Source organism: Brachyistius frenatus, unplaced genomic scaffold, assembly GCF_029030835.1.
Source record: "Brachyistius frenatus isolate BFR_SWC_R1_liver_20210118 unplaced genomic scaffold, ASM2903083v1 Contig_128, whole genome shotgun sequence".
NCBI classification, from domain to species: domain Eukaryota; kingdom Metazoa; phylum Chordata; class Actinopteri; family Embiotocidae; genus Brachyistius; species Brachyistius frenatus.
Window position 1 is genome coordinate 562589 of NW_027210727.1, and position 27077 is coordinate 589665.

The 27077-nt window shown below is 42.3% G+C and overlaps 1 protein-coding gene across 1 annotated transcript in view; it reads right to left on the bottom strand.

Annotated features, from left to right (window-relative positions):
- LOC138630082 (kelch-like protein 29) overlaps positions 1-27077 on the bottom strand; it is a 207447-nt gene that overhangs the window by 31006 nt on the left and 149364 nt on the right. The window contains exons 10-12 of the mRNA XM_069714193.1: positions 23157-23355; positions 9019-9201; positions 5207-5387 (exon numbers count right to left, since the gene is read on the bottom strand). Coding sequence (XP_069570294.1) covers positions 5207-5387; positions 9019-9201; positions 23157-23355 — 563 coding nt within the window. The remainder of the gene's footprint in view (positions 1-5206; positions 5388-9018; positions 9202-23156; positions 23356-27077) is intronic.

The window sequence follows — 27077 nt, forward strand, 5'->3', positions numbered from 1 at the left end:
GCACAACATCCCTGATGAGAAAAGCTAGTTGCTGTACTCAGTGTCATGTTGCTAACAGTCTTCATGCAATATTAACTTGCAATAGAGCTTGGAGGACACACAAACCTGTGAATAGTGCACGATAAATAAAACAAAACCAGCTGTGATTGACGTATCATTAGACACCCATGAATTATTCAATATCTGCAATCATATTGGTTTGCCAAAAGATCAACATGCTGGGGAGCATGCAGGCTCGAGGTACCTGATTGCAAGTTAAAAGCCTTCCGAACTTGACTGCTCCCATCTCAAAAAATCTGTCAGTCATTAGTGTTGGTGAGCGGAGACGGGAATAAGCCTGCTCAGTCCTCGCAGTGTTGATTTGGACCTCCCGCTGTTCCCAAAGAAAGGCTGCATCCTACCAGCTTTGAGATGGCTCTGATTGAAGACATAATTGTGAATGTGGGTGAATTTCATGGTTAGGAGCGTGAAACCCCTCACTGAGATGGATGGAGAGATGGGGAGGGAGGCAAGCAGCAAAGAACTGCAAACGAGGTGTCAGGGTGCTCGGAGTCGGAGCTGGAAGGTGAGAGACCTTGGCTAGTGCCGTCCAATGTATGCAGACACACGGGCGAGATGCACAAATAAACGTGTGTGTGTGTGTGTGTGTGTGTGTGTGTGTGTGTGTAGGAGCACGAGTGTGGACAGAAATGCAGACATAATGAAAAAAGACTGCCAGCGTGTGTAAACAATCTTTTCATCAATCAATCTGTGAGTGCAGCGAATCAAGTCTTGCTGTCGCACCATTTCATGCCATTCCCTCAGCCTTCGTATACAATCCCCAACAGCTATCTGCATATCAAACAAGGCAGCCATTCACATCAACTGACTAATGATTTCTCAATGTTATTAACTCTGTATTACAACTGCACTTCAGACGTGTGCAGCGCTTCCTCCTTGTGCGACAAAATAAAACAATAAAAATAAAAAAAATAAAAAAAAAGGCTCGAGAGTAACAGTTCCCTTATCTCCACTGGCCAGGATTTAGCCCTGCTGTGGACTGGCTGCCTCCCTGTTGAAGTCTCTGCTATCTTTAGAGTTTTTGGCCCCCACAGTACTGAGCTGCAGTAGCACCAACTGGGTCTCGCAGTGGAGCCACACCTGCCTAATCTGGTAGTTAGCTCCAAAATAAAAGGATCAGCAATTAGGTGCTCATCTATCAAAGCAGATACAAACAAATGCCTTCAGAAAATGGCCTGAAAGTGATCCTAATAATCTTCCACTGTTTCTTTTCTCCATCAGTTAAAATATAACAGCTCAAGGTCAAACAAGTGCTTCCAATGCATGCAGAAGCACACTTCAGACACTTGTGCATGGGATGCCAAAACTATACAATACGCTGTTATTTAATGCATCGCTGTTTATATGGAAAATAAAAACAAAAGGTTTTGAACAGTGGAGGTCTTTGTGAGAGTTATAGCAACTCAAAAAAGAAGAAGATCCATCACTTTTACAGTCTGTACAGTTCAAATAAGTTTTCACATTGGGTTGAATTTTAGGATCTTTCTGATGGTGCTTCTGACCTGTTTCTTGCAACAAAAAACGAATTCGATGATTTAAACTCGTCTTTATGAATCTTATGAGTTGCTGTTTTTAATCTGTCAAGCTCTTCACCAAACTGTTGACATTGCCTACGATTTATAGCACGTGTCTTTTGAGCTGATTTGACAGACCAGCTGCCTGTTTTTCACAAATCCTCCTTAATCTTTGAAATGGCTAATTCCTCCTCAGCAAAAACAAACTTGCACACAGTTTTAAGCAACAAAACCTGCTACCGTTCTGTTTCCTTCACATTGTTTACATCATGAATTATTATGAAGAACCAAGTCAGTTTTAAAATACATTTAGTGGGATGTCTGTTCCCAAATAGTTTCCTGAGTCTCACCAACTTCTGACAACAAGTTTAAAACCTGCGTTGATTCAAGTGCACGAAATGTAGGTGAGAATGAGGCAAACCTTTGCTAAAGAATGGCCACAAGTGGCAGTTACTGCTTTATGGTAAGAGCAACAACAAAGTGTGACAGTAGCACAAGTGGAAAAGATGTGTTTCAAAATCTACCTCATGTTTGTTTAAAAAAAAAAAAAAAAAAAAAGGTTGGAGCAGTAAACTTTACTGACATGAATAAGGTGCCTTTTCCTGCTGGTTGATTCAGTTTTTCCAAAATGTGTCACTTCTTTATTTCTAAAGACAGGTTACACAGTTGTCAAACCTTCATCCTCAGCTCTCAGTAACTGTGAGGTCTTGCTTCAGGTCCGATAGAGGGTTTATGCAAAGTGTTTGTTAATAAATGGGATTAATCTGCAGTCACTGATGAAGTTTTTGTAGTGCCTGACAAAGACAACCAATTATCATGTCTTTGTTGTCACTTAATTCCTTCATTACTTTACTTTCCAATAAAGACAAATTACCCTCAGAAGTGACACGTGGTTATTGAACGTCTTGTAGCTCAGACTGTTTAAAAAAGGAGGGTTACTTTAAGTGATAGAAAGGTATAAATGTGTATTAAGGCTTGAGCGTGGGTATCTGTGACGAGATATCTAAGTTGGCAACAAGCACATAATATACTGTATCTCTTATTGAAAATGTAACATGCAAATCTGGCGGATGTAATTTCTTCCACATAAACAGGTTTTATCTGCAGGGAGCGAGATATTTACAGCCTTTATAATACCTCAGTTACAGCTGACACCGTCTTCATGCTGAGTATAGTTGGATGTTCTGATGCCTCATTAATAAAACAGTGTGTAGGATCTAACAGTGTACGTGCCCACAATAGCCCAAAATGGCATACACAAAAAAATATTCATATTTCTAAAACCACATGCACGCACACCTGCAAACACAGTTCCCTTTATGAATCACAGTCTATTTGGAGATGTGCGCACGTAGAGCAGCCTCATATCCCACCCTCTTCACGATCACCTTCAACCGTGAATGGCCAATGCAGAGCTCCTCCTGAACATTGATGTATGTTAAAGTAGCCAGGCTGTTTAGTGGTTCTTCAGCGGAGAGGAAGAACCGGGAGACGAATTTTTCCGACATAGAAATCGAGTTACTTCTGGATGATCTGGAGGATATAGGCACATGTTTGGTGGCCACAGCAGTGAGGTCACAAACTAAAGAAAATGCATATAATGTTGCTTCCCATATGTAGTGTCTACAATCAGTCACCAATTTCTCCAAAATGCTCATATGCCGCTGCACATTCTCCAGTCAAGATTTCATAGACCCCAACTTTTGTGTAGGGTAGTTGGAAGTGGCCTCTAGGCCCCGTCTGTGCACACGCAATAGTGATAAATGAGGCCCCCAGTCTTGATACATGTACAGCAGCTCACACTGCCCATGTCTGCCAAATCAAAGTCTCCTCAACAAGTTGATGGTAAATGCATTCACCCAAGGTCAACACATGTAGTTAGAAAAAGGAGACTCCTCTAATGACACATTTTAAATGGAAATGTGAACCATGAATAATGCATTTATAATCATTATCTTAAAAAAAAAAAAGGTTTGAATTGAATTTCAATATATCAGCAGATTCAACTGTAATAGAAATATGGCTGTGCCGTCTTTAAAATCACAAACACATGCATGTATTTAAGCATTGTAATCCCACAACAGTCAAGTCTTAAGACCTTCTAACACAATGTCGATTCTTGCTCCACATTGTGGTTTCTGAAAAAGACAAAATAGCCCCAGTTGCTTAGGAACAAACCCGTTGACTGCTCCAACAATTTGCCCCAAAAGCTTCAAAGACCTGTTAGTGTTAACATGAAAATGCCGATGAAAACAACCCTGACCCTGTCTTACAAAGGGTTCACTTCAGCCTGAGAGTCATGCATTTTCCTCCAAATATTCCAAGTTCATCTGTTTTGTTTGGTGTGTGGGTTCTTTCTCCCTTGTTCATAGTACAGCACTCAGGCAGTAATACCATGCAGAAGAGGTCTCTGGTAGTTCTTGGAGAGAGGCAAAGTAGGTTAAAGTTGTACAGTGCTCATAATTGAGTCCAGTTGCTGAGGGGCCTTTGGAAAAGCTTCACGATTGCACAAAAACACACACTGGGGCGCAGCCAGAGAAAGACATACAAACACATCACGTGGAGGAGCGCTGATTTCTTTGGAGCCACGAATGCCCCAGATGCATCGGCAGCTCTCAAATTAAGCAGCTCAGAGACAGAGGAATCAAATGCGTTTCCATTACGGGGCAAATATTCCATCTACCCCCTGTCATAACGACACTGTATGGCAGCATTATGGGGAAATATCAAATTAGGCTGTTTCATTTGGAGGACTGTTGTGCATTGCGAACAGCTTTGGAGATCAATTGAGCTGCTAGGTAATGAGCGGCAGCGGCCTGCTCTAATATACTCAGTAATGTTCTTTTGATTGCTTTGGTTAATCTTGCTCTGCCGTGCATGGGGAGGGAGCCCTCCTCTCTCTGCTCAAACACACTCATCAGCCCAGGTTAGAGGGAGAAATAAGGAATCGGGAGCAGCGTTAAAAAAGCCACGCAATATGAATCAAACTATTAAATCTGGACAATCCCTGTTCATGTTGTATACCACGAGGAATTCATTAAGCTCCACTGAGAACACGGTCTGTGTATCTGGTTCTATGCTGAAGAGTCTCAACAAACAGGGAAAGAAAAGAAGAAGCTCCAGCTGCATGGGCCACAGTGTACGACCTTGGTTGGTGATGTGTTGATGCTGAAGTGGATGGAATCAGACACAGCGCACCACTGATCTCTGACAGCAAAACCTGTCACTCGTGCACCACTCACAAACAAGTAAGAGGCACTCGGTCGCTCCACAACAACACTCACAGCTGTGACCATTTAATATGCTCCGGCTCAGATTCATTCCTCTGCACCTTTTGCTCTCACAGAAAATGCTAACAAACCTGTCGAACCACTTTCGCAATATGCTGCACCGCACTACTGCATGCCACACCATCTGCCACGTTTCGCTGCGCAGTGTGAATATGTATTCACTCAAACTGTATTGCTCAGCATCCACCTACTTTTGCAGGATTGTCCGCGTACATGCTTGGATATGGCAGTCAAAATCGATGGGTAAGAGCTGTTCGGGACTGTGGGGCCACCAGCTGAGAGCTGCTGGAAGGGGGTTTGTTGTTTGGAGATGAGCTGCTGTTTGGTTTGCACGAGTTTTACCTCTCCACGTGGTCCAGGTTCCCCGATACGCCCAGGCCGCCGATGGTGTACAGTTTGCCGTCGTATACCAGGCTGTTGTGTCTGCAGCGAGGCACGGTCATCCGAGACACCAGATTCCAGTTGTCCAACAGGGACATGTAGCACCACACATCAGCCACCATCACACCTGACTCTGTGCCACCTGAAATTTACAGAATTAAGGTTATTAACCCTTTGAACCCTCGGCTGTTTTCAGGACAGTATGGGCTATCCAAATCTTTCATCATTTAATTTGATAATCCTTAGAGATAGAGATTAGCCTTTATATCAATGAAAAAAAAGTATTTCTTCTTATGAAATTGTTATGTTTTTATGTATCTGACCATAAATATTGTCAGTAGGGATATCTTTTTTTATGGTTGCGTAGATGAGATTATCTAGAATATGGCAACATCTGAACCATGTTTGTGAGACACTGTATGACTCAGCAATTTGAAAAAAAAAATATGTGCTTTGTGCCTGACGGAAAATAAATGTCATGACAGACTGCAGGTGGCCAGGGCCAAAACCAGGGACTCCCACTCAGTGCATATGCCCCTGTGATATGTGCTAATAACTCAGCTATAGAGTAGGTCCAAAAATACGTTGTTATTATTATTTTTTTTCATACAAAGTAAGATGCGACGTCAGCCCCATGTTGGAGACAATGCAGAAGTTCAGTCGGGACAAGAACTACAGTAACAGCTGTGGAGACGGACGCAGCGCTACATGCAGCATGTAACAACGATTAAATTTGATGCAACTTTAAAGTTGATTTTCTCTTCACACAGACGAAGCACTGATATCGTAGGAAGGCTCAAGCCGTACAGTTTCATAGGACATGCGGCGCATCTGTCTGTGAAGAAAACTCTGTGCATACTTCAACCAAAAATAAGGGATGAGAATTTGGACGCAATTTGCGTCCACCGGGTTTTAAGGTTTAAAGTGCTAATGTTGGGTAAATATGAAGCTCTTACCACCACCTCCACCACTACCCTTTGGTCAGGAACTTGACTTCTATTTCAACCAGAGCAACTAGGGACTAAATCGACTTGTGTGTTAGGTCGACGTGTCAAAAAGTACTTTCTAAAGCTTCAGGAACTATTGATGTGGAGTTTAAAGGGCTAAACTTAACTAATGGTCAAATCCAGACCGCTTCACTGCTTTATCACTGTACTGCTTCTTTTACAAAACTGTCATAGAGGGTGAATATATCTATATTAGGATGAGGGCTGGAAGGTTAATGTCATGTTTATTCATGTTAAAAAACAATGTTAAATTGTAGGCTTTCCTGTCGCGAGTAGCTTCATCACATTTACTGCATGTTCTAAAATAGAAGTAAACAACCACTAAGCCTTAGCTGATCCTCTTCCTCAGAGACATGCATTTTCACCTCTCTTTTGTTCTTTCCTCACATCCACTTGAACTTACACTAAACTGTGAGTTTTGCCACATTAAATACAAAGAACATGAGGATGAGGAGTTTCTGTAGCTCCCTTAGTGCCCTAAAATAAAGTCCTGTTTACATACATCCTGTTTGATCGTGGGTGGCCAGCTAAGGTGTGAACGCACCCAAGACACACTGACATCTGATCTACTCAGATCACATTTGGAGGGGGTCTGAGATGCATATGACCACATTCTTTCAGCAGCGCGGATGCAAATGCGCTCTGACTCGAGTCACACTGAAGGACCATCGGCATAACTGACGGTGTCTGAATAAGTAATTGAAATAAATGCAGCGACGGTGCAGCGTTCCTTTCTTTGTATCTGACCCAGTGCTTCCATGTGCACCATCACCTTCCTGCAAGTTTGTTAGCTCTGGATGTTTTTGGTTTTTTTTCCCCCTCCAGAGTATATAGCAGGGTACTGTATATGTACAAAAAAAAACAAAAACAAAAACAGGCATCTATTGTTTGGATAATAATCAAAATAATAAAAAAGCTTTTCTTCATACAACCCTGTACAATATTAAAATCTTTACTTCCTAAGTATATACAAATTTTATTTTTCTCCTCTCACATGAGAACAGGGACAGACTTAAACAACTTAAACTGACTAAAACTTCTTTGCTGCCGTGCTGACTAGTCAATCGACCAACCAAGAAAACTCTTCTTCTTTCAGCTCTCTTTCAAACCGCCCTGTTGGCTGTGTAGTTTGATATGTAACACCAGCCACGACTCAGTGACCCTGCTCAGAGAACGGGGAAGGTTACAGACCGAAGCCTGTTGATTGGCTAGCTAGAACAACCCTGATTTCCCCACTGGCTGTCTGACTCCCAGCGGACACATGCAGACCTGTTCCAATGCCCAAACACAAATTTACATTTATATGAAAAGAGGGAGAGGAAAGGCACACGCAGGATGAATCCTGTTGCATTTCCACGGTGCAATGTGAAGGTCTGAGTGCCGTGCAAGATTCTCTCACAAATGGACCATGGAGGGAGGAATTCAGTCTACCTCTGGAGGAGCAACTTAAAGGTGTCTCATAGATGGAGTCACAGAGTGCACAGTGTGCCGCTATGGAACAAAATCAACTGCAGAACACTGCAGCAACTGTAAAGCCAGACAGAGAAAAAAGTCAAGTAAAAAAAAAATCAAAAAAAAAAATCCACAGAAGGTAAACAGGAGAGACATTCAGGACAAAAAGGACTCTTCTGAAGAGGAAGACATTACAGCTGTCAGCAGTGCTGGGCAGAGCAAAGCTTTCAAACCAACATACAAGTAAGCTTTGAGGTTATCACCCTTTTAAAACTCTTCAACTGTATCATAAAGGTCACAAGAAGTGAGCAATGGCCTGCGTAGCTTCATTTTGGCGAATCACAGTGGCGACAGATGGGAAAAGGTCCTCAATAAAAGATCATGAATGTCAGGCTTGGAGACCTTTGGCAGGACTCATTATGGTGACAAAGATTTGAAGAAAAGAAACCAGAAACTGCAGGTGTTGCTTTTGTATTTACAACACTGCAAATATTGAAATAACTGATTTTACCAAAATGAAGAATAAATCGGTTGCAGTTACCGGCACTAAAACATGCCATGACAGGTATTTTAAGTTCATCCTTATTTTTGTATTTACTGCAATTAAATAGTTTGAAAATTCCATTAATTCCACCTTTACCTGTGTTTTGATCACACTTTATTTTATTTCCTTGTGATAAAAATCATGAGGAGTGTTGTGGAGTTTATCAAACAAGTCTACAGCCTGTGAAACTATACAGTAGTTCTTTAAACTGAATGATATAAACATATAAGCATGCTCACATTGACAATAAGTTAATGTTTATCAGATGTTTTCCACTTTAGCTTGTTAACCTTTGCTAATTAGCAAAACGAGGACAGCTAAGAATGACGTCATAGGTTTTAATACATCATATTGATATTTGACAAATTGGAATTAGACCTGATCAATAGATCACCTAATTTAAAAGGATTCATCCTGTGTCAACCAAGAATGTTTGCGTAAAATTTCAAGGCAACCCATCAAATAGTTGGTAAGATATTTCAGAATGGACTAAAGTCGTCGGGCAAAAGACGGAAACTGGAACTAAAGACCCAGTTTAGGACTTAACAACAATGACAATACTCAACTAGTCGGTGATGTATTCAGCTAGGACAATGCTATGATGACTAACTTGCAGTTAAGATGAAGTATTCATGGATGTCGTGGTAACCTTTCAAAACTGCAATGTGATAAACTAACAGCATCTATGGTCCTCCTCCTCCTCTGTCCTGCTGAACGTCTGCAACAAGAAAAGCTGCAATTGTATCGGTGGAGTGGCCAATTTAGCTCACCTGACAGGTAGATGTTGTCTCCCGCCGAGATGACACTGAAGAACTCACGGTCGTAGAAGGGCAGGCTGGCCAGCGGGTACCACTTACTGTTCTGGGGGTTAAAACAGGTGACTGCTGTCAGGGAACGCTGGTTCATCCCGATAGCCTGACGCCCTCCCACCAGAACTATCACCTCCGCTACACCTGGAGGACAAAGGAGCAAGAGGAGAAGGACGAGGGGGAGGGAGATGATGGGGGTGGACAAAGGAAGGGAAAGAGATGGGAGAGAGCAGGCCATCAGGAAAGGTTTCCACCAGAAAAATAAGGGCTAACAGTGAATAAAAAGCTCTTTGAGACGGGTCAGTGCTGCAGTAACCAGCAGGCAGAATGTTTTGTGAGATGTCTGATGTTTAAGGATTTATTTATGGCATTTTTATGCATTTAGAAATGGTACTTAAAAAAGGAAAAATAAAAGAAACCCTTCTTCTGACTAACACACAAGCAGCTGCGGATAAAGAGTTTGCTGTTGAATTTCGCAGGCCTCGGCTGCCCCTGAGTCAATAAGCTTCTCGGAAAATGCAAAACAAAATGCAAAATAGTAAAGTTTCCTCTTGGTCTGAGTTAAACGGGAAAGTATAACTCAATTACCAAGACGGATGGAGCTGCCATTGGCTGTAAAATTCTTCCTTTCCACATGTAAGACAAACACCAACCTACAAATTCACTTGTCCACACACTGGTAGTGAACACACACTGTTTGGGCTCGGCACAAGAGAATCCAAAAATCAATGGGCAAACCAATTTGTGTACATTTGTATGCGAAGGTGGACCCTGTGCGATTAAAAAGATACTTGAAACATGCTAAGTGCTCGTCCTTATAACGGCTCACCAGATCTCTGCTCTCAGACATGCATGCGCGCACACAGACAGAGCTGGTGGATAAAGACACCAGTGATCCAAAACACACAAACAGGTTGGCAGGCTGCCACACGCGCGTCTCAGGTCCTCTCAGTCTTCAGCAGCAGCAGGCTCCAGTGAGCAGGCAAGACGACGAGCCGACAGACAGAAATGAGCTTTGTTTGTGAGCAGCAGGCAGGCGGGGCAGAGGGAGGAAGAGGACGACGGAGACTGGTAGAAGAAGAGTAAGTGAGAAAAATAAAAAAAAATAAAAAAGGTAATGAGAGGAGGAGGTTGGGGGGGAAGAGAGGATGGAGGGAGAGCAAATCTTCATACACTCCAAACCAAGGCTAGCCACCGGTTCACCTGCCTGGATCGATACTCTTCCTCAAGTTCACTCTCCTGACAGGGAACATCCACGAGCAGCTGTTTTTTTCCTTCTGCTTCTTTCTGTTAAAACTATCACTATATTTATTTATTTTTCTTCCTTAAGCCTCCTTTTTTGTTCAAAGCTGGTAAAAACACAGAGCTTTTCTCCCGGAAGAGGAACAAGGGTAAAATAGGAGAAAGACACACAAACTACAATGGGCTTTGCTGAAGCTGAGCAAACAGACAGAGCAGTAAGCAGTGCCTCAGACATATCGTGGACATACAGCTTAGACTTAGTGGACAGCTTAAAGCTGACTGCTTCTTTTCCTCACTGAGATTGTACGAATGTGCTCCCCTGCTCAGGACGGAAAAGAAAGTGATGGCTAAAGGAGAAATTGTCACAGTGTCACTGCGTAGATGAAGGTATGGTGCGCAGGCTAAAAAAAAAAAAAAGTACAATCGTGTCAAAATGCGGACGGTGTAGGAGTCGTAATACGTTGCCGCCCCGTCTGGCAGCCGGTGACAGATGTGCAGACTTGGAGTGCTGCTGAAAAAGATTTGGGGGTTGAACTTGTTCCCATCATGGGCCCGTTTTCACAGCTCCGTGGCATCACGACCCAGACTCCCAGCCTCAAACGGCTCACAAGACCTCCAACAGACCTTGGCTATTCAGTTAATAAATGGAAGTGTAGTTTTGTAGGACAGTCTCAGCTACAGCGGTTGCTCTTTGACAAAACAACAGAGTGAAAACAGGCTCTTTGTCTTCCCTCTGATGAGCCTCCGACCCAAACCTACACACACACACACACACACACACACACACACACACACACACACACACACACACACACACACACACACACACACACACACACACACACACACACACATTAATTATATTGACTTTGTTCTGCTATTGTTCTTCCTTGTGATTAGTTTCCTGCACTAGCTGTACATGTTTGTACTCTATTTCTCTTTACCACACACGCTTTTTCAACTTCTTAAAGTGGATTTTAAAATTAAGACTATTTTCTTTGCCTTTACAGGACTCAATTTTTCATTTCTTTTTATCTCCCTTTCTTTCATCTCATTAGCCATTTCAGTTTGTTGATATTGAATGGCTCAATTAACTTGGCAAAGTTTCTGTGAGCCAATTTGGGAGTTTCTTTTTTCTGTGCGCACATCAATCAATGTTCTACTGTTTAACGGGTCTTTGAGTATCTGTATAGGCTCATGTTGTTCAAGAAGGAATATTAAATTCAATTGCATCAAATACTACATTTCCACGTGCCACAGGTTTGTTTTTCACAGACAAACTGGAAAACAGACATTTCTTTTGTTCTTTTCTGACATACAGTTTCTCTTCCACACCAAACCTGAATCCCCATAGTATCTAATTAGGCCAACTTAAGCAGTTTCCACATGCTGCTTCAACGTGCCGAATTGTTCGTGTCTATTCACATGCAGGTCTTTATTATCACCTAGTGCACATGTGCGGGGTTGTTCTCTGTGCTTTCTGCTTGGCCAGACACGTCAGGGTGAGTCCACATCTGGGTGCTGAGGCAGCTGTGCGGCTCTGACCCCTGAAGCCCTGAACACATTCACAAGCTACCACAACCCAAAGCCTGTCAGAACGCAACAAAACACGAGAGCAGCACCGCTGACGGGGAGTCACGGCATCGGATCAGATGGTTGCGTGGGTGTGCAAAAGTGCATATGTGTGAGTTTTTTCTTAGACAACGAAGCCTCACAGGGACGGCTGTCAGTCAGTGTGAGGTTTGATGGGAGTTAGGTAGAGGGATGAAGGGATGGAGGATCGAAGGATGGAGACGAGCGGTTGGGGATGAAGGGATAACCAAGTCTTGACAGGTCTTTTTTTCCCTGACAGAGTTTATACCCATGGCAGTTTTGGGGAGAAAATGTCTCCTTCTCCTGATTGTTACTGACCTTTTGTTATTTTGTTGGCATATTTTGAACCTGCCTGTATTCAGGCAAAAAAAAAAAAAAAAATCTACTTTTGAGCAACACCTTGTTTTATTTTTGAATCTGGTTAAGCCACCACTGTTAACATGTTATTGTTACTTTAGAAGTGGCATGTATATTTCTATCCTTATGACATCTACAAGTCAACTGCCTCTGATTTGGATCGAGACCATGACAGCTTGTTAGCCCATCACGGCTGGAAAACAAAACGTTGTTCTTGAAATCGAACTAAACTTCCACAGTAGTAAAAAAAAAAAAAAAGCTTTTACTTGAACTTGGTTTACGGTGTGTTTTGGTCTGTTCAAATGTAATTTGTGAGCTCTTGGTTACAAGATGGGAAGTTGTATTCACGGTATGCTTAGCGTTTGAGTGGTTAAGTCATAAAAACAATTTTGCAACGGCATTGTGGATGGCCTCTGGAGGCCGCATAGGCTAATAATATAGCAAGCTAACAGGGAATAATACAGGAAATGCAAAGGCATAGTGGGAAAAGATGACACCATTGGGAAGATCAATATTTTCCTCAGATGTAGGCTATTATCGAAGTTATGAGACAAACTCTACATGACTAAAATTACAATATATTAGCTTAACATCCAATGAACTTCCATGGCCTCTTCCGTGTCTGTTAACATCGGCAAATGCATCACAAATCGTGAACATGGGGCTTATTATAACGAGCTGTAAAACATCACTGACATTAATTTTTGAGATGATATAGCCAGATTATTATGTTGCTCTTCCATACATCAGGCAGACACAGTGAGGTGTTATTATTTATTTGTAGCCGTGTTTGTGTCCTCTTGATGAATGTTAGTCCAATATTCAGCTGCTAGCAGCTAATGATTTTGCCTGTTTTGAGAAACACATTGACTATATTTAGTTAAATGGACATTTAGAAAAGACCTTCACTGAGACAGTAGTGGATGGGAGCCGTATGGCAGCATAAACAGGGACTACAATGGAAAAAAAAACAACATCTGGACAGAGAGCAGGATTAAATCCCTCAGGAGGAGGTTTCAGTCATTGTGAGCCGTGTATTGTGTGACAAAAAAAAAAACAACCCCCAAAAAAAGGATGTGTTCTCAGCGATGGACAGGCTTGTGTAAGAGCTGAATCTCAAATTGAACTTGATGCCCACCCACGGAGCGTGACGTGAATACACACACACACATCCACTCCCCGACAGTTTCTGCCTATTGCTTCCACCCAATTCGACTTCAACCTAAATGAAACCTATCTGTGACGGGAGCACGCCGCTCATGCTTTACCCCATGCTGCAACAAACTGGATCCTCGCTGCGGACACTAACGCACACTCACCCACGGATGTACAGTCACTGCTGAGGAAGCGGGGTTGATTGAAAGATGAGGACAGAATGGAAAGATTCTGCCGTTTCCTCTTCCCTGCTGCCACAGTGGGTCTTATCTCACCTTTTTATGGGTCTCCCTACTCCCTGCCTCATGCTGTGACCCTGCTTCCCTCATTCCTCTTCGTTTTTACCCTGCGGCTAACACCTCCCTCTCTCGCTCCCTCGCAACCTACGGGAGACTTTGCCCTCTCTTGCTTGCTTTCTCTCTCTTCAAGTCTTCCTCTCTCATACCCCGGGAGTCTTAGCTCTTCTTCCAATACACTCTCCAATTCATCTCCCTTCCTGTTCTTTCACCCAGTGCACTTTTTACCCAGGCATCGCAGCCTTTCGTGACCTTACTTTAACCAGCCTTACTCTGCAGCAGAGCGGCCACAGGGACATTTTGGGGGGGGGGGGGGGTTCAGTTGGGGCGAGTCACAGAGTCAAACACATTTACAACTGGGATTAACCCAGCATCAACACATGCTAACCAAGAACTGTACTCTCAACCTGTCTAATTTCATGCCAAAATGAAGGAGAGGTGCTTAAAATGTTTTTAATATCTCCACAACAACTGGTCAAACTCTATCTGCAGCTTAAAATGGTGCAATACACCTGAGTGCTACTAAAGGGATTTTGAGGTGAGACTGCTTTGATTAATAACAGCTTGATTCATTAACCCAAAACCTACTGCTGCTTAGCAACATAATCCCAAAAAATTTGAAATACAATGAAAGTACTGCAGTTTTAAACATTGTTTAAATTTTTAAAGTCCTTCTCCAGCTACTCTTCCTCTTTATGGTAATTGTATTCCTTCTCCTTAATGTTTAGTACAGATATAAACTGAGTATTTTATGAAGGAGAACATCCCTAAAATAATTGTTATTGCATTAAGCTTATAATGGTTTGAGCTCCGTTTTTTCATTCGTCTTTAACTTTATTATTATCCTCAATCAAATCTATCTGGTTTGCAGGTAGGCATTAAAAACATAAATCACAGGAATACACAGGTGACAATGATAAACAACCATCTCGTTGAGTCTGACAAACAAAACAAAAAAAGCGAAAAACGTCCACGTTTTAACAAAGGTGTCACATGCATAAACGTGTAAATATATTCATATAGTGTAACAGGAGAAAAGTGGAAGCATGCAGACTTTTACCCAATGGGTATCACAGCCACAATGACACCAGCAGTCTATCTGTCATGGCCCAGAGCCATTTATATCTTAGCGCTGGTTCATAACTATTTCTTCTTATCTCCGCCGCTTTTCTCTATTCTCTCTCTTTAGCTTTTTTCTTCCTACTCCCATGATTTCTTTCCCAGGGTGTTAATTTGCTATGGTGAGGATCAGGGGGCCAAAGGCTCCCACATAATGCCAGGGTCCGGAGAGGAATGTGCATGAATGTGAATGGCTATATATGTGTCCGTGTGCGTGTGCGTGTGTGTGTGTGTGTGTGTGTGTGTGTGTGTGTGTGTGTGTCCGAGCCTGTGTACATTTTGTTGTTTGTCTGTTGGGTGTTTGTTGAGCATAAATCTGCACTACAGTGACTGGCTCATGTACCTGGAAGTAAAGACAAACTGTTTCAAGGCTTTAAGTGTCCTTGAACCACATTTAAAGGCTCAGTTTACCTAAATTGCAAACTTGCCTTTATCAATATATGGCCAAGCAGACTTGTTCTGGTTTATTTGTTTAGGTATTGAAATAATTGTAAACTTTTCCATTCTTTTCCACTGAATTGAATTTGGTTTGTGGTGCTTGTAGCATTTCTAAAACTGCATAAAAAAAAAACAGACAAAAAAGACGTGACTGGAAAGAGATGTTTCTGATGAATCCATCTATTGTACTGGGACAACAACACATATTCAAGAGGCTGATATCTCAGTGTGGGAAAGCAGAACAATCTGCATGGCTCGAGGAAAAAAAAGATGATTTGGATGAACTCACCCTTCAAACCATGCAGTGTTCAAATCTCATACATGAGAATTTGATGCAGGCACTCATGCACCCGCAATCCAAACAACCCCATGTGCACCATAAGCACATGCAATGATAGAGCTCAAAGCAGGTTCACTTCTGTTTGTTGAATATTGGATGAGGATGAAGCAGCCTTCAAGCCTTCGAGCAGGTATAGCAGGTCAAAGTGCCAGATGGGGCACGAACGAGGTTGAGGCTGAGGCTGATCCCTGTTTCTGTAAAGGCTGTTCGCTTTGGGTCTGAGCACGAACTGCAGCTCAAGAACAGAATGAGGCAAGTTTTCTGGCAGCTGCTGAGGCGATCGCTCACTCAATCCCCCCCCGCTCTGCCTCGCCCTTTGCCTGCTTCCCGGTAGCTCAGGCTGACAGTAGTCAATAGTCAAAAGGTCAAGCGGACCTTCACCTGGTGCACATGTGCCCTGAAAACATTCAGACCGGAGGTTATCTAGTCTAGATTTACCACCTCCATGTTCCATTTATGAGCCGAGATAGATGTGTTTGCTTGATATTTCACTGATAAACTAAAGGAATATCAAAAAGTCATCCTCCAATTCTCCGGTGAATAGCTGCATCCAACTTTCGCTCTTTTGTGCTCGCTAGTTCTGCTTCTATCTCTCCCTCTCTCACATACCATCTCAGACTCCAGAAATAAAATCGGAAGAGGATCCGCTGAAGGGCACTCTTCACATAGAGCGATTAAGACATTTCTGGCACATTCTCCTGCATCCTGCTTTTCCAGCTTGAGAGGTGAAACAGAGTAATCTCACGCTGCATTGGCTCTATAAGACAAACCAGGCTGAATAATTACACAGAGCAGGACAATAATCAACAAAGTCTCGACATAAAAAAACCCCGAAGCTTATAATTGTCTTTCCAAACTGCTGACAGCTTCCCCGTCACCATCGCCTGGCTTAATGGTTAGTGTTGAGGTTGCGCACCCAGACAGAAAGATGACAAATAAATTCAATTATTCCATGAAAAAGAGCCACTGTCAGTGTTGATGAAGAGCAGTTGCGGAAACATCGGGGGGGATCGGCGAAGCAGACTGTTAATCAAGCTGGAGCCAAAAGCATTGGGGGAAGACTTCAGAGGAAAGTCATCTCATGATCTTTTATGCTCTCCTTACAAGGTGTGAATCCTGCTCTCCTTTCTCTGCGGCGGTGGCAAGCTACGACTACTCTCCAAGGAGCTGCTGGCTGGCGGAGGTGTGAATGAGGAGATGAATGTCACGCCTACGGGCTTCGGACCTCACAGAACGCCCTGTTTTTATTATCTCCAAAACTGTGGATGCAAGCCATGCTATTGTGCAGGCTGATCTAATGAAATCCAGCCATTTTAGGGCAGCACACTGTGTTTTATTTGGTCTGCCTCATGCTGCAGGAATGTAAAATGGTCTATAAGGTTTGATATCAACATTTCCAGAGTAATTTAGGGAGCAGCTTAAATCTGTCTGTAACACATAGCGCAGTTCTGATCTCAATTTTGAAATAAAAAAAAATAAAAAAAATTCCTGTTCTAGGGAGCTTTAAAGTCAGCAGTCTATACAAGCAAAAACCAATTCATGTATAAAGAATGATTACACAGATGAAACGCTTGTACAGAAATGCTGGAGTGAACCTGCAACATAATCAAAGCCTTATCTCGGTTGCCTCTGCTGCTGTGTTGTTGCTGTAGTTTAACTTTGCAGCCTTGAGATACATGAACGCTTGATTACAGATGATGAAGTGGACAGAGAGAAAGACGGACTGAGAGAGAGAGCGGAGCTACTGTTTAAGGATTCCCTTCCACAGTGTATGCATTTAAAGCTTTAAACAATGTGAGTGTGTGCGAGCGAGAAAGAGAAACAGTGTGAGCCGAGCTGGACCCCTGCGTCTCCTAGTCATTACAGCTCATTTGTCTGAGTGCTATTCCACTTGGCTGGGTTGAGTTAACAGTTTGCCCTGGCGCTCTCCACCCTCGTCTGAGCCGAGCACAGCGACACATGTGGAGAGAAGGAAATGGGAACATAATGTATGAGTTTGTCTGGGCACATAGAGCGTGCATAACAAAGAAAAACTTTTCCTGCTCCTTAACGGCACAAAAGACAGATGTTCACACCATCCGAGTCAGAGTGCACCTCATGACTTAAGATGAAAAAAAAATGTTTGTGAGTAAACTTGCAGCACCAGCGGCTGTTTAATCCCCCTGATCCCCAGGAAGGTCTAATGACAGCTAATCAGATGCACATCCACAGTCTAATTAACCAATTAGCAGCTAATGGATACACATACACTGTGCAAAACACCCTGGATTCATTATGGAGACACTTGTAGTTTTCAGTTTACCCAGGACTCTTTTCTGGCCAAATGAGAGACAGAAGGCTGTTCACAGAAGACATCAGCTACATGCCTCCCCCCACCCCCGCCTTCCTGAAGAGATGCAGTAAGAAGCTGAGGTATAGTAAGAAAGACAGAAGCACACTTTACTTTAAAAAAAAAAAAAAAAAAAAAAACTACAATAATACCATCTGCACACAAATCCACAAAAAAGTGAAGCATGCCAAGGACTCCTTAAATTTAAAACTGCATTTATGTTTGAAGATCACAGACAGCCAATTTCTATGCTAAATTTCTTTCTGGCTCCTTAATTAGCATCTAATAAAATTAATGGTCAGAGCATCCACTCAATAAAACGCTCTGGAATATGAAATAAGTGCAAAGTGACACAGAGGAATGTCTCTGTTACCCTCAGCGAGGCAGCTCAAAAATAGACTTCATGTCATGGTGCTTATTCAGACTTTTAAGACAGCTTTGTCCGAATGTTGCCTGGTCTGTTTTCAAATATATTTTTGTTGTAAGGTAGTATCATTAACTATGTGTGCACAGGAGCACACCAAGTGAAACAATATACTTGTAGTAACTTGCCAGGACCTGTCAGTGACTGATATCAAAATTAAAAATCAATAAAAACTGGGCAATTTAGTAAAGAAAGAAATTTCCAACAATGCGGCACAGCATGGGTCTGTATAAAGAAAAACCTGTGAAAACAAGATAATTAAGGAGTGTGTGAAAACCATCCGGCTGCTTCTTTTCAGCAACAATAGAAATAACTTTTTTTTAGAGCTTACAGCTAATGAAGCAAGTACTCATTAAAATGTCTCCCTTTTTGTTGAACTAAAAAAAGTTCAAGCTTTTCTAGCTTATAAACACATTGCAGTGTATCTTCATAGGCCATTAACATTCATATTAACGCTTATCTTATCTTTGACATGAGTTATGAGCTTAATTTGGAAAAAAAATATAGAAATGTTGCATATGCTGCATACTATAAGAAACTTACTGATCCTACTGTTAACATTTTAGCAGGTTTTTACCATTGTACTATAATATTTAAAACGGTCCTACTCAATATTTCTATATTAGAAATACGTCGGATTTGGTAACCCATTGAGAATCATTACGACAGTCTACAGTTCCCCTAAAATATAGAGGCTTTTAGATGTTTTTTAAGTAATTGGTTAGGTTTTATGTTCTGTAACTTTACTTTTTAAAATTCAATCTCACTGCTCTCTCATCAGTTTGATTTCAGGAAACATCTTGCAGCTGTTTTCAGCAAAATAAAAAAGGTGTTCGTAAAACAACTGTTCGCTACCTGCCCAGCACCAAACTGCAAACAAAGTTAGCGACGAGCTTGTAACACTGTAGTAGTAGGTAGTTCCCTCAGGAACTGGTGGAGACAAAACAGAGCTAACAGGGGCGTTAATGTCAAAAGAACATTGGTCAGAAACACAACTTGAATTGATGTTAACATTTCTCTTGATGTGCAAATGATCTACAGTTTGCTAATACGTTAATGACCTCTTTAGGTGATAATATGTCACTGGGGTTCTTACAGTTCATTCCAATGCCAGTCTTGGCTTGTCACAGTTGTACTGGTATTGATTTGTGTGTTGATTGATAATTGACAAATAATTGTAGTGCAGAAATACCAAAAATATTTGATTCATGGTTTGTTGTTTTTTTTAAGGGAAATAATAATAGTAGAAGAAGATTGAAATTTAGAGAAAAATGGCTGGTCTCGCATGTCGGAGGGTACCAACATCTATCTCCTTGCACTTTGTGGGCGAAAGATATACTTGCTTCTTAACATTTAGTTGACAACCAGCTGCGTTGTGGACATAATTCTTCACATACTTGCCTGAATATTTTGCATGTTACTGGAAGGTTCCACCAGAGGGCACACCAGCAAACTAAGGCTTTAAATAGAACGTCTAGATTTGCATGATGTAAACAATAAACATTTTGACAATCGAGAAGGTTGCTACTTTGTTAGTTTTGAGTTAGTCATGGCAGACAAAGCGACAGCGGCGTCGCTGTAAGGCCCTGAAATGGAGCAGGTCGTGACAGTTGCGACGTCAGCTAAGCTAACAAGCCGATTTGTAACTGTGCAGCGTTGTTGTTGTCCTCGTGCCCACTGACCCTCTCACATCTCCAGGCTGCCTCTACACTGCCCCTACTGTTCATGTGCATATTGCACCTAGCGGACAGTTAATTTCTTAGAAGCTGCACACCTAACGCTCCAAATGGACATAGCGTGAAGTAGCAATCATTACCATGCAAATGCATACTTAAAAGCAAATTTGATCTCCGGCCTACAGCTCACTAATTAGATAGATAGATAGTTACTTTATTAATCCCACAAGGGGCTTTTTTTTTTTTTTTTTTTGCTACAGCAGCATTATAGATACATGTAAAGCAATAACAATAACAGAGTAAAATATATTAAATATAAAAATGCACAATATATACAATAAAATAGAATAATATTAAATTAAACTAACTAAACAATAGTGCAAGGATTTAAGCAAGCAAACAACCAACCAACGGTATTGTTGTTGTGTGATGGATTTGGTATAGTCTGATAGCGATGGGCAGGAATGATCGCCTGTACCTCTCCTTGTGACAGCGGAGCTGGAGGAGTCACGCACACACGGTGGCTCATTTATTGCAGCCCTGAAAAAACCCAAGTGTAAAAACAGTAAGAATGTTTTCCCAGAGTGCTAAAGTACTCGCTTTCCTAACCAATTTAAGACATTCTAATGAAAATAATTTCTTATGTTTTGGTTGTTCGTTAAACAAATTTACATATATCGTCCCTTTTATTATTATTTTTTTTAATTAAAAAATATTGATACTGGCCTCAATATTTTAGTATTGGTTGGGCTCTACTACCAGATGGTAAATGAATGTCTGCACTTTAAGAATAACTCGTCCTTAAGTCGAGATGTGAACGAATGTTAATTAAAAATGTGTCTCACAAGAATAAGAAAAATGTCCATGCTCAAAAAGTGTAATTCAACTCAAATCACAAGTGAAAAGAGTGAATGTGTGAGACCCTCAGACATTAGTCCATGCACACACACACAGACACGCACGCGCGCGCGCACGCTACACCCACATATGCACGCGACTGACAAGTTCACAGATTGACTGCACTCAGCAAGAAGTGCTTCACGGACGGCAGTTTTCCTTTCTTTTTCCGCTTGACAGACTTATCATCCGAGCTCAGGTGGTGCCCCATCTGCTCGTGCACATTTAAAATACACACGCACGCACGCACACACACACACACACACACACACACTTACTGCTCACACAAGACGACACATGCTCAAGGAATAAACTCAATCAAATGTCTGCCCTTCAAATATTATTTCTGATCCCCGTGGTTCCTCCTCTCCCTCCCTCTCTCTGACCATATACTGACCTCTCCTCCTGTTCTCCCACGTCCTTTTACTTTTCTTTTTTTTTTATCCTCGCTGTGCCAACAACACTCCCCAAACAACCTCAAACTCTCCTTCCAGCCTTTATTTCATCTTTCTCGCTGTCCTCATGTCTACCCTGCAATCCCAGCGACCATGCGCCCCGCTGCGCGAAGCCCACCCTGTCCAGTGCAGCAGATGGTTGAGCAGCAACATGCGTGCAGACAAACAACCACGACTGCCGACATACACACGCACGGGCATAATAAACACACTCAGGTCTACAAGTATACATGCAATTAAACTAAACGCCAAGGCACATTCAAACTTATCGCTGCAGTGCATTAAAACACGCAGCTTTCCCACACTTAACTTGAAACCGACACACACACACACACACACACACACACACACACACACACACACACACACACACACACACACACACACACACACACACACACACACACACAGACTCTTGGCCCAGATAGTCAGCCATTATAAGGACTTTAGCTTCAGAGAAGTTCAAAACTTGATCGGCAAAACTTACATATATTTCTCATTCATAGAGCCCATTGGGGTATAATGCATCATGAATGTATTCATCCCAGCAGCATTTATGCATTTATATAATTCTGTTGTACAGAGCCACGAGCTGCTGTGAATCAATACACATTTCAGCCTGCATAATGGGGCCGTAGAATGCATAACATATGCACATACCAAACACTATAAAATGGGCCTTGACAGAAAACGCTTCAAGAAACTGCGGAGAACAAAGAGAAACTACTGGATCGAGGATGAGTAATGGGATGATGCTGAGCGCATGTAATGCCGTAAATGTCTTTTCTCAAGAGGCAGATGATTCTTTATAAAGCCTAGTGCGACTGCATTACAGGCAATTAGAGAGGCAAAAAATACTGACCTATCGCAACTCTCCCAATGTTTGTTTACTGGCAAATAAACACACTGGCTGGACAACAGAGTTGGCTGGGTAAACTGACCTCTCTATAAAGTGCCATTTGTTAAGCAATTATCTTTATTCTACTGAGCAGAAAATAACTTGTGCTGAATGGTAAGGTGTGTTGGTGCAAAACTCATAATACCATGCAGGCAATATAATTAGGCAACTCTTTACAGGGGGAAAAGAGTGGGGTCCTGGCCGACCTGAGGGAAAAATCTAATGGCCAAAAGCAATTTGCAGGCACCTTCCAATTTCCATGAATTATTCTTTGATTCTAATGATGTAAACAAACACGGTCTTCAAACGGCTTGGACATCAGTGGCAGTCAGACAGGGAATGACTGGCTGGTTGCTTAGAGAGCAGGAAACCTGACTGTGCCGAGCTGGTGTTAAAAAGTTGTTAGGACATGTTTGTGTGCCGAGTTGTTCAGTGGTAAACTGCTACGACTGGCCATGTTCAATTTTTCATGGTAACCTCAATCAGGCTCGGCAGCAGCAGTCATTTCTTTAACTGTGGAAAAGGAAAACCTTCGCTGACATTTGGAAATGTGACCTGTTGCCTGCGTGTTAGTATTTTACAGTGTGCCAAACATTATGGAGTTCTAAATCACTGCAATCTAGTTGTGGGCTAAAATCAATACAATGCAGTGTCAGGTCAGGGTCTCCTTGTGCAGACCTGACCTCTGTCATTTTGCTGCAGTAAAATATGAATAGTGGAGATGTGTGTGGGTGCCCACATGCCGACAAAGTGTTCTAGGTTGGTTACTTGGGAAGCAGATCATGTGACCGCCACCAAGGTCAGGCCAAAGGTGGTGCACATCAGTTTAACTGTGCTTCCGACTCTGTGTGTGTGTGCATGTGCATGTGTGCGTGCGCACCAGCAGAAAGTCTTGGCCGGGTCCTGGGTGTCTGCATCTCTTGCCGTGCGTGAGGCAGCATGTGGTACCGCTTGGATTCGTTGACCAGATCGCGACACGCCTCCGACGATTTGATGATCTCCTCGTTGTCGACCACGTTCAGCAGGTAGGACGGGTGGATGAAGGGGAGCCGAACCACCGCCAACAGCTCCGACAAATGCTGAGAAGACAGACACAAAGTGGGGAAAGGAAAACACAGTAATTAGATGTTGCAAGCTGAAATCAGTGGGTGATGCTTCAATAATTTAACAGATAGAAATATAGAAACCAAAGCAAACACTAGTAAAATTTGGGGCTATATGAATTTACTTTGAGTAAAAGGGCTGATCAAAGAACAGCAGATCAGAATTGGATATCTTTTACAAACAACAGTTGAATTAACTCCTAATTTCCTTATAGATGTGCTTTTGTTGTACAAAAAACATTTTAGTAATATCTCAAAATAAGTTGGGAGAAGAAACTATTATATCTGATGAAAGCCTGGGCGGTAAGTGTGAAGAAAACCTGGCAGCAGCGAGATCATTTGATCAGTTACTGTCTGTCAGGCCCTCAAAGCTTCGGTTTAACGCCAAGCATGTGTCACTTTTCTATTTTGTGCAGGACAACTTGCCCTGACAAGAGTAGAAAAATAGTAGGGTTTTTTTTATGTACCATAATAAGCGTATTCACTCGTAATTCAGTCATTACTCGAGTTATTCATCTCTGAACAAGAAGCCTCATAACATTTTGCAAAATTTTCAGGAAGATGAGCACCATCTCATTCTCTCATCCGCAGCTTACTTCCACCTTCTGCTTTGGATTTTTTTCCAACTCCAAATTCAATTTCTTAACAGAGAGCTAATGTTCTTTTCCAGCTAAGTAAAGATCCAGTTCTGGCTAATCAGAACCTATTCAAGCGAAGATGCTGCAGAGCCGTCAGCTAATTTTTGTTAGAAAAATACAATTAAAAAAATGTATACAATTTTGGCTTAAAATTGGCACCATTCAGTTTCCCTGGGGGAGGAACTGGTTCAGAATTATTAGGTTTCGAACTTGGTAAAATGGTAAAAAAAAAAAAAAAATCTCAACTACAGCAACATGAATATTTGTGTTGGAGTCCCTCAGTGTTCAGTTTCTGGGTGTGCATTTATGTGTGCTTATACAGTATAGGTGTTCAGCCACAGAGGCAGGACAGACTGTTCCCATGGCAACCTTGTCTATAGCTCTGGCTGCCGAGTAACCCACCACCCTCCCCTCCCCCACCTGCTGTATGTGTGTATAAGTGAATGTGTACACCCCTGGGAGTCTCATCTGTGTCGACAGTAAAAGCTGTAAAACAAGCTTGGACAGAGCGACGGAGAGCTGGGTGGAGATTGACCCCGTTGACCTCTCAGCTCAAAGTGACGTGACCGAGTCACGCGGGGAGAGCGACAAAACAACAGACTCAGAGAAACATCATTCAGGGGAGAACAAATAATAAGCTGACACACTGCCTAAGCATTTCCCTCTCCCACCTGAGGCCTTTTTACTATGGCATGTGTCCCATTTGTTTTCCGGCAACATCTCAAATGACCAGACGGAAGGAAGTGAGAGAGCAAATAGGGACGAAAGAGGAGGAGAGGAGAGAGAGAGAGAGGGAGTGGATAGGACAGGAGGGAAGAGGTGGACAGACTAGTGACGACATAGTAGAGGGAAAAGGGGAGGACGAGCAGCAAAAGATAAAAGACAGGGAGGATGAAAAGATGGGAGAGAGGATGAGACGGTTCCACAGCAGTCGGCGAAACGTTTCTCCTCTGCGAGCACGCTTGGAGTGAAACGCTGTTCTGCAATTGGGTCTGTCTGCCTCCCCTCATCCACGAATGGCACAGTTCATCAAACAAACAGCTCGATACCATCATAAACACTCGCAGTCGCTCGAAGCACCCCGGCTCAAACACGGCAGAAGGTGAAGTCTGAGCAAGCTGCTTAGAGGACACAGATATTCTTACGGGAAGACTTCCTTGCTCGAGAGAAGCTACTACTTCCAATTAAAGTGCCCCCATAGTGGGAGATTTGCCTCAGTAGTAACTGATTCACGCCCCAGTCAAATGAAGTAAGCTTCAGGTTTACTAATCTCAACTTCTATTAAAAACTACATTTCTCCAGGTCTGCCACCTACATTAGTTTCAGGACATCGGATTGTGTTATTAATGCCTCTAATTGGAAGTGGTCAAATTAAAAAACAACAACAACAACACACCCATTTTACAATTAAGCCGTTTTAGACTAATATTCTACAAATTAGTACATGATGAGAAAGTGGGGACACATTTTTGTTGTATTTAAAGATGATTTTGGCTCATGAGATCACGCATGTGCATGTGCAGGTCATGTGAAATAGGTCCACCGCTGACCGTTCTGACCCTCAGCGCTAAATTAAAGCTGTATATGGGGCAGCTTCAGCCAGGTGGTGCCCTCACGGGCACAGCAGAAATAAAATGTGCTGAAATGCCTGTGGGTACATCTTGAAATACTGCTCGTATTTGGAACGGCAGGTGGAGGGTCTTGAATCTTTGTCTTTGGCCTTCTCGGTAGTGGACTTTGCATGTTGTGTGGGGTTTGGCCCAAATGTTCTGGTCTCCTTTTGCAGTCCAAAACCACACAGTTCATTTGGACTGGGAACTTGAAATTGCCTGAAACTGTTTTCCTAAAAGTGTTTCCATTTCTTTTTATGTAATCCATGTTGTGATAGAAATCAATGGCTGAATTTGAATAAGAGAGTATACAACGGTGGTCATTGGGGGACAGCTATATTAGAGCGCCATGCACATGCAGTATTGCAAACTAATGAACCACACCCACATCAGTGCTCAGTCACACAATAACAACCTTAGGTATGTTTTCTCTTGTCTATGGAAAATTATAAAAAAAATAAAAAAACAAAAGCCTCCTACTGTACCATCTGCAATATACATAAATCCACATCTGCTGTAGCCTCTCTTCTTTTGCCAAATATCTTTTAATGGCAATAAAACTACTTCAAAGAGAGCATCTGGTCTCTGCAGAAAGGTAAGGCCGCCTGGTGCTATATCATATCCAGGTAAATATCCTGCCCAAAAACACTCCCACACACTCACAGAGACACAGAGACATGTGAATACAGAGAGACAGATGGGCCCGTCCTGCAGTAGTATCTGTAGCATGATTGCACTGTGTTGTAAAACGTCTTGTTTGTGACCACAGTTGTTAATCTGGGTGGTGCGTTCAAGCCGAAAATTTATTTGGTCGTAAATCTTGTTAAAGAGATTAAGACTATGTACAGTAGAGTCGCTGAGGCTGACCTCTGATTAAATAAGCAAACATGGACTAAATTGTACAGTAAACATTGTGGGATATCCCCATGTGTGTGTGTGTGTGTGTGTGTGTGTGTGTGTGTGTGTGTGTGTGTGTGTGTGTGTGTGTTTGGTGAAGAGTGTCTGGCTGCTTTTCTCTACTTTAATTTGGCTCCCTTCCTCCGTCTCTCTCCCTCAGTCCTTCTATTTAAAAAAAAAAGAAAAAAGAAGAAGAATTACTGTCCATCTCTAATTCTAACTAACTCACTATCTCTCTCCCACTTCTTTTTCACTTTCTCCCTCTCTCCACCTCCATTCCCGCTCCGCGCTCTTCCTCCCACACATGCATATATCGGCATGGAAATGAGGGAGAGTTGCACACTTGATGCTAATATTCAAATCCAAAGTGTCAGACCCCACACAAAAAAGGAGTCCTGCTTCATGCCAGCAACTGAAACTACTCGAGCAGAAATCATGGCAGATACTGTTTACTCAAGGCTGTTGTTTATCTTTTGAAATAAATGAGCTTCACATTTGTGGTTTTCAGGGAAACGTCAAAAACTGTTACATGTAAAACTATGAAGTCAGGCAC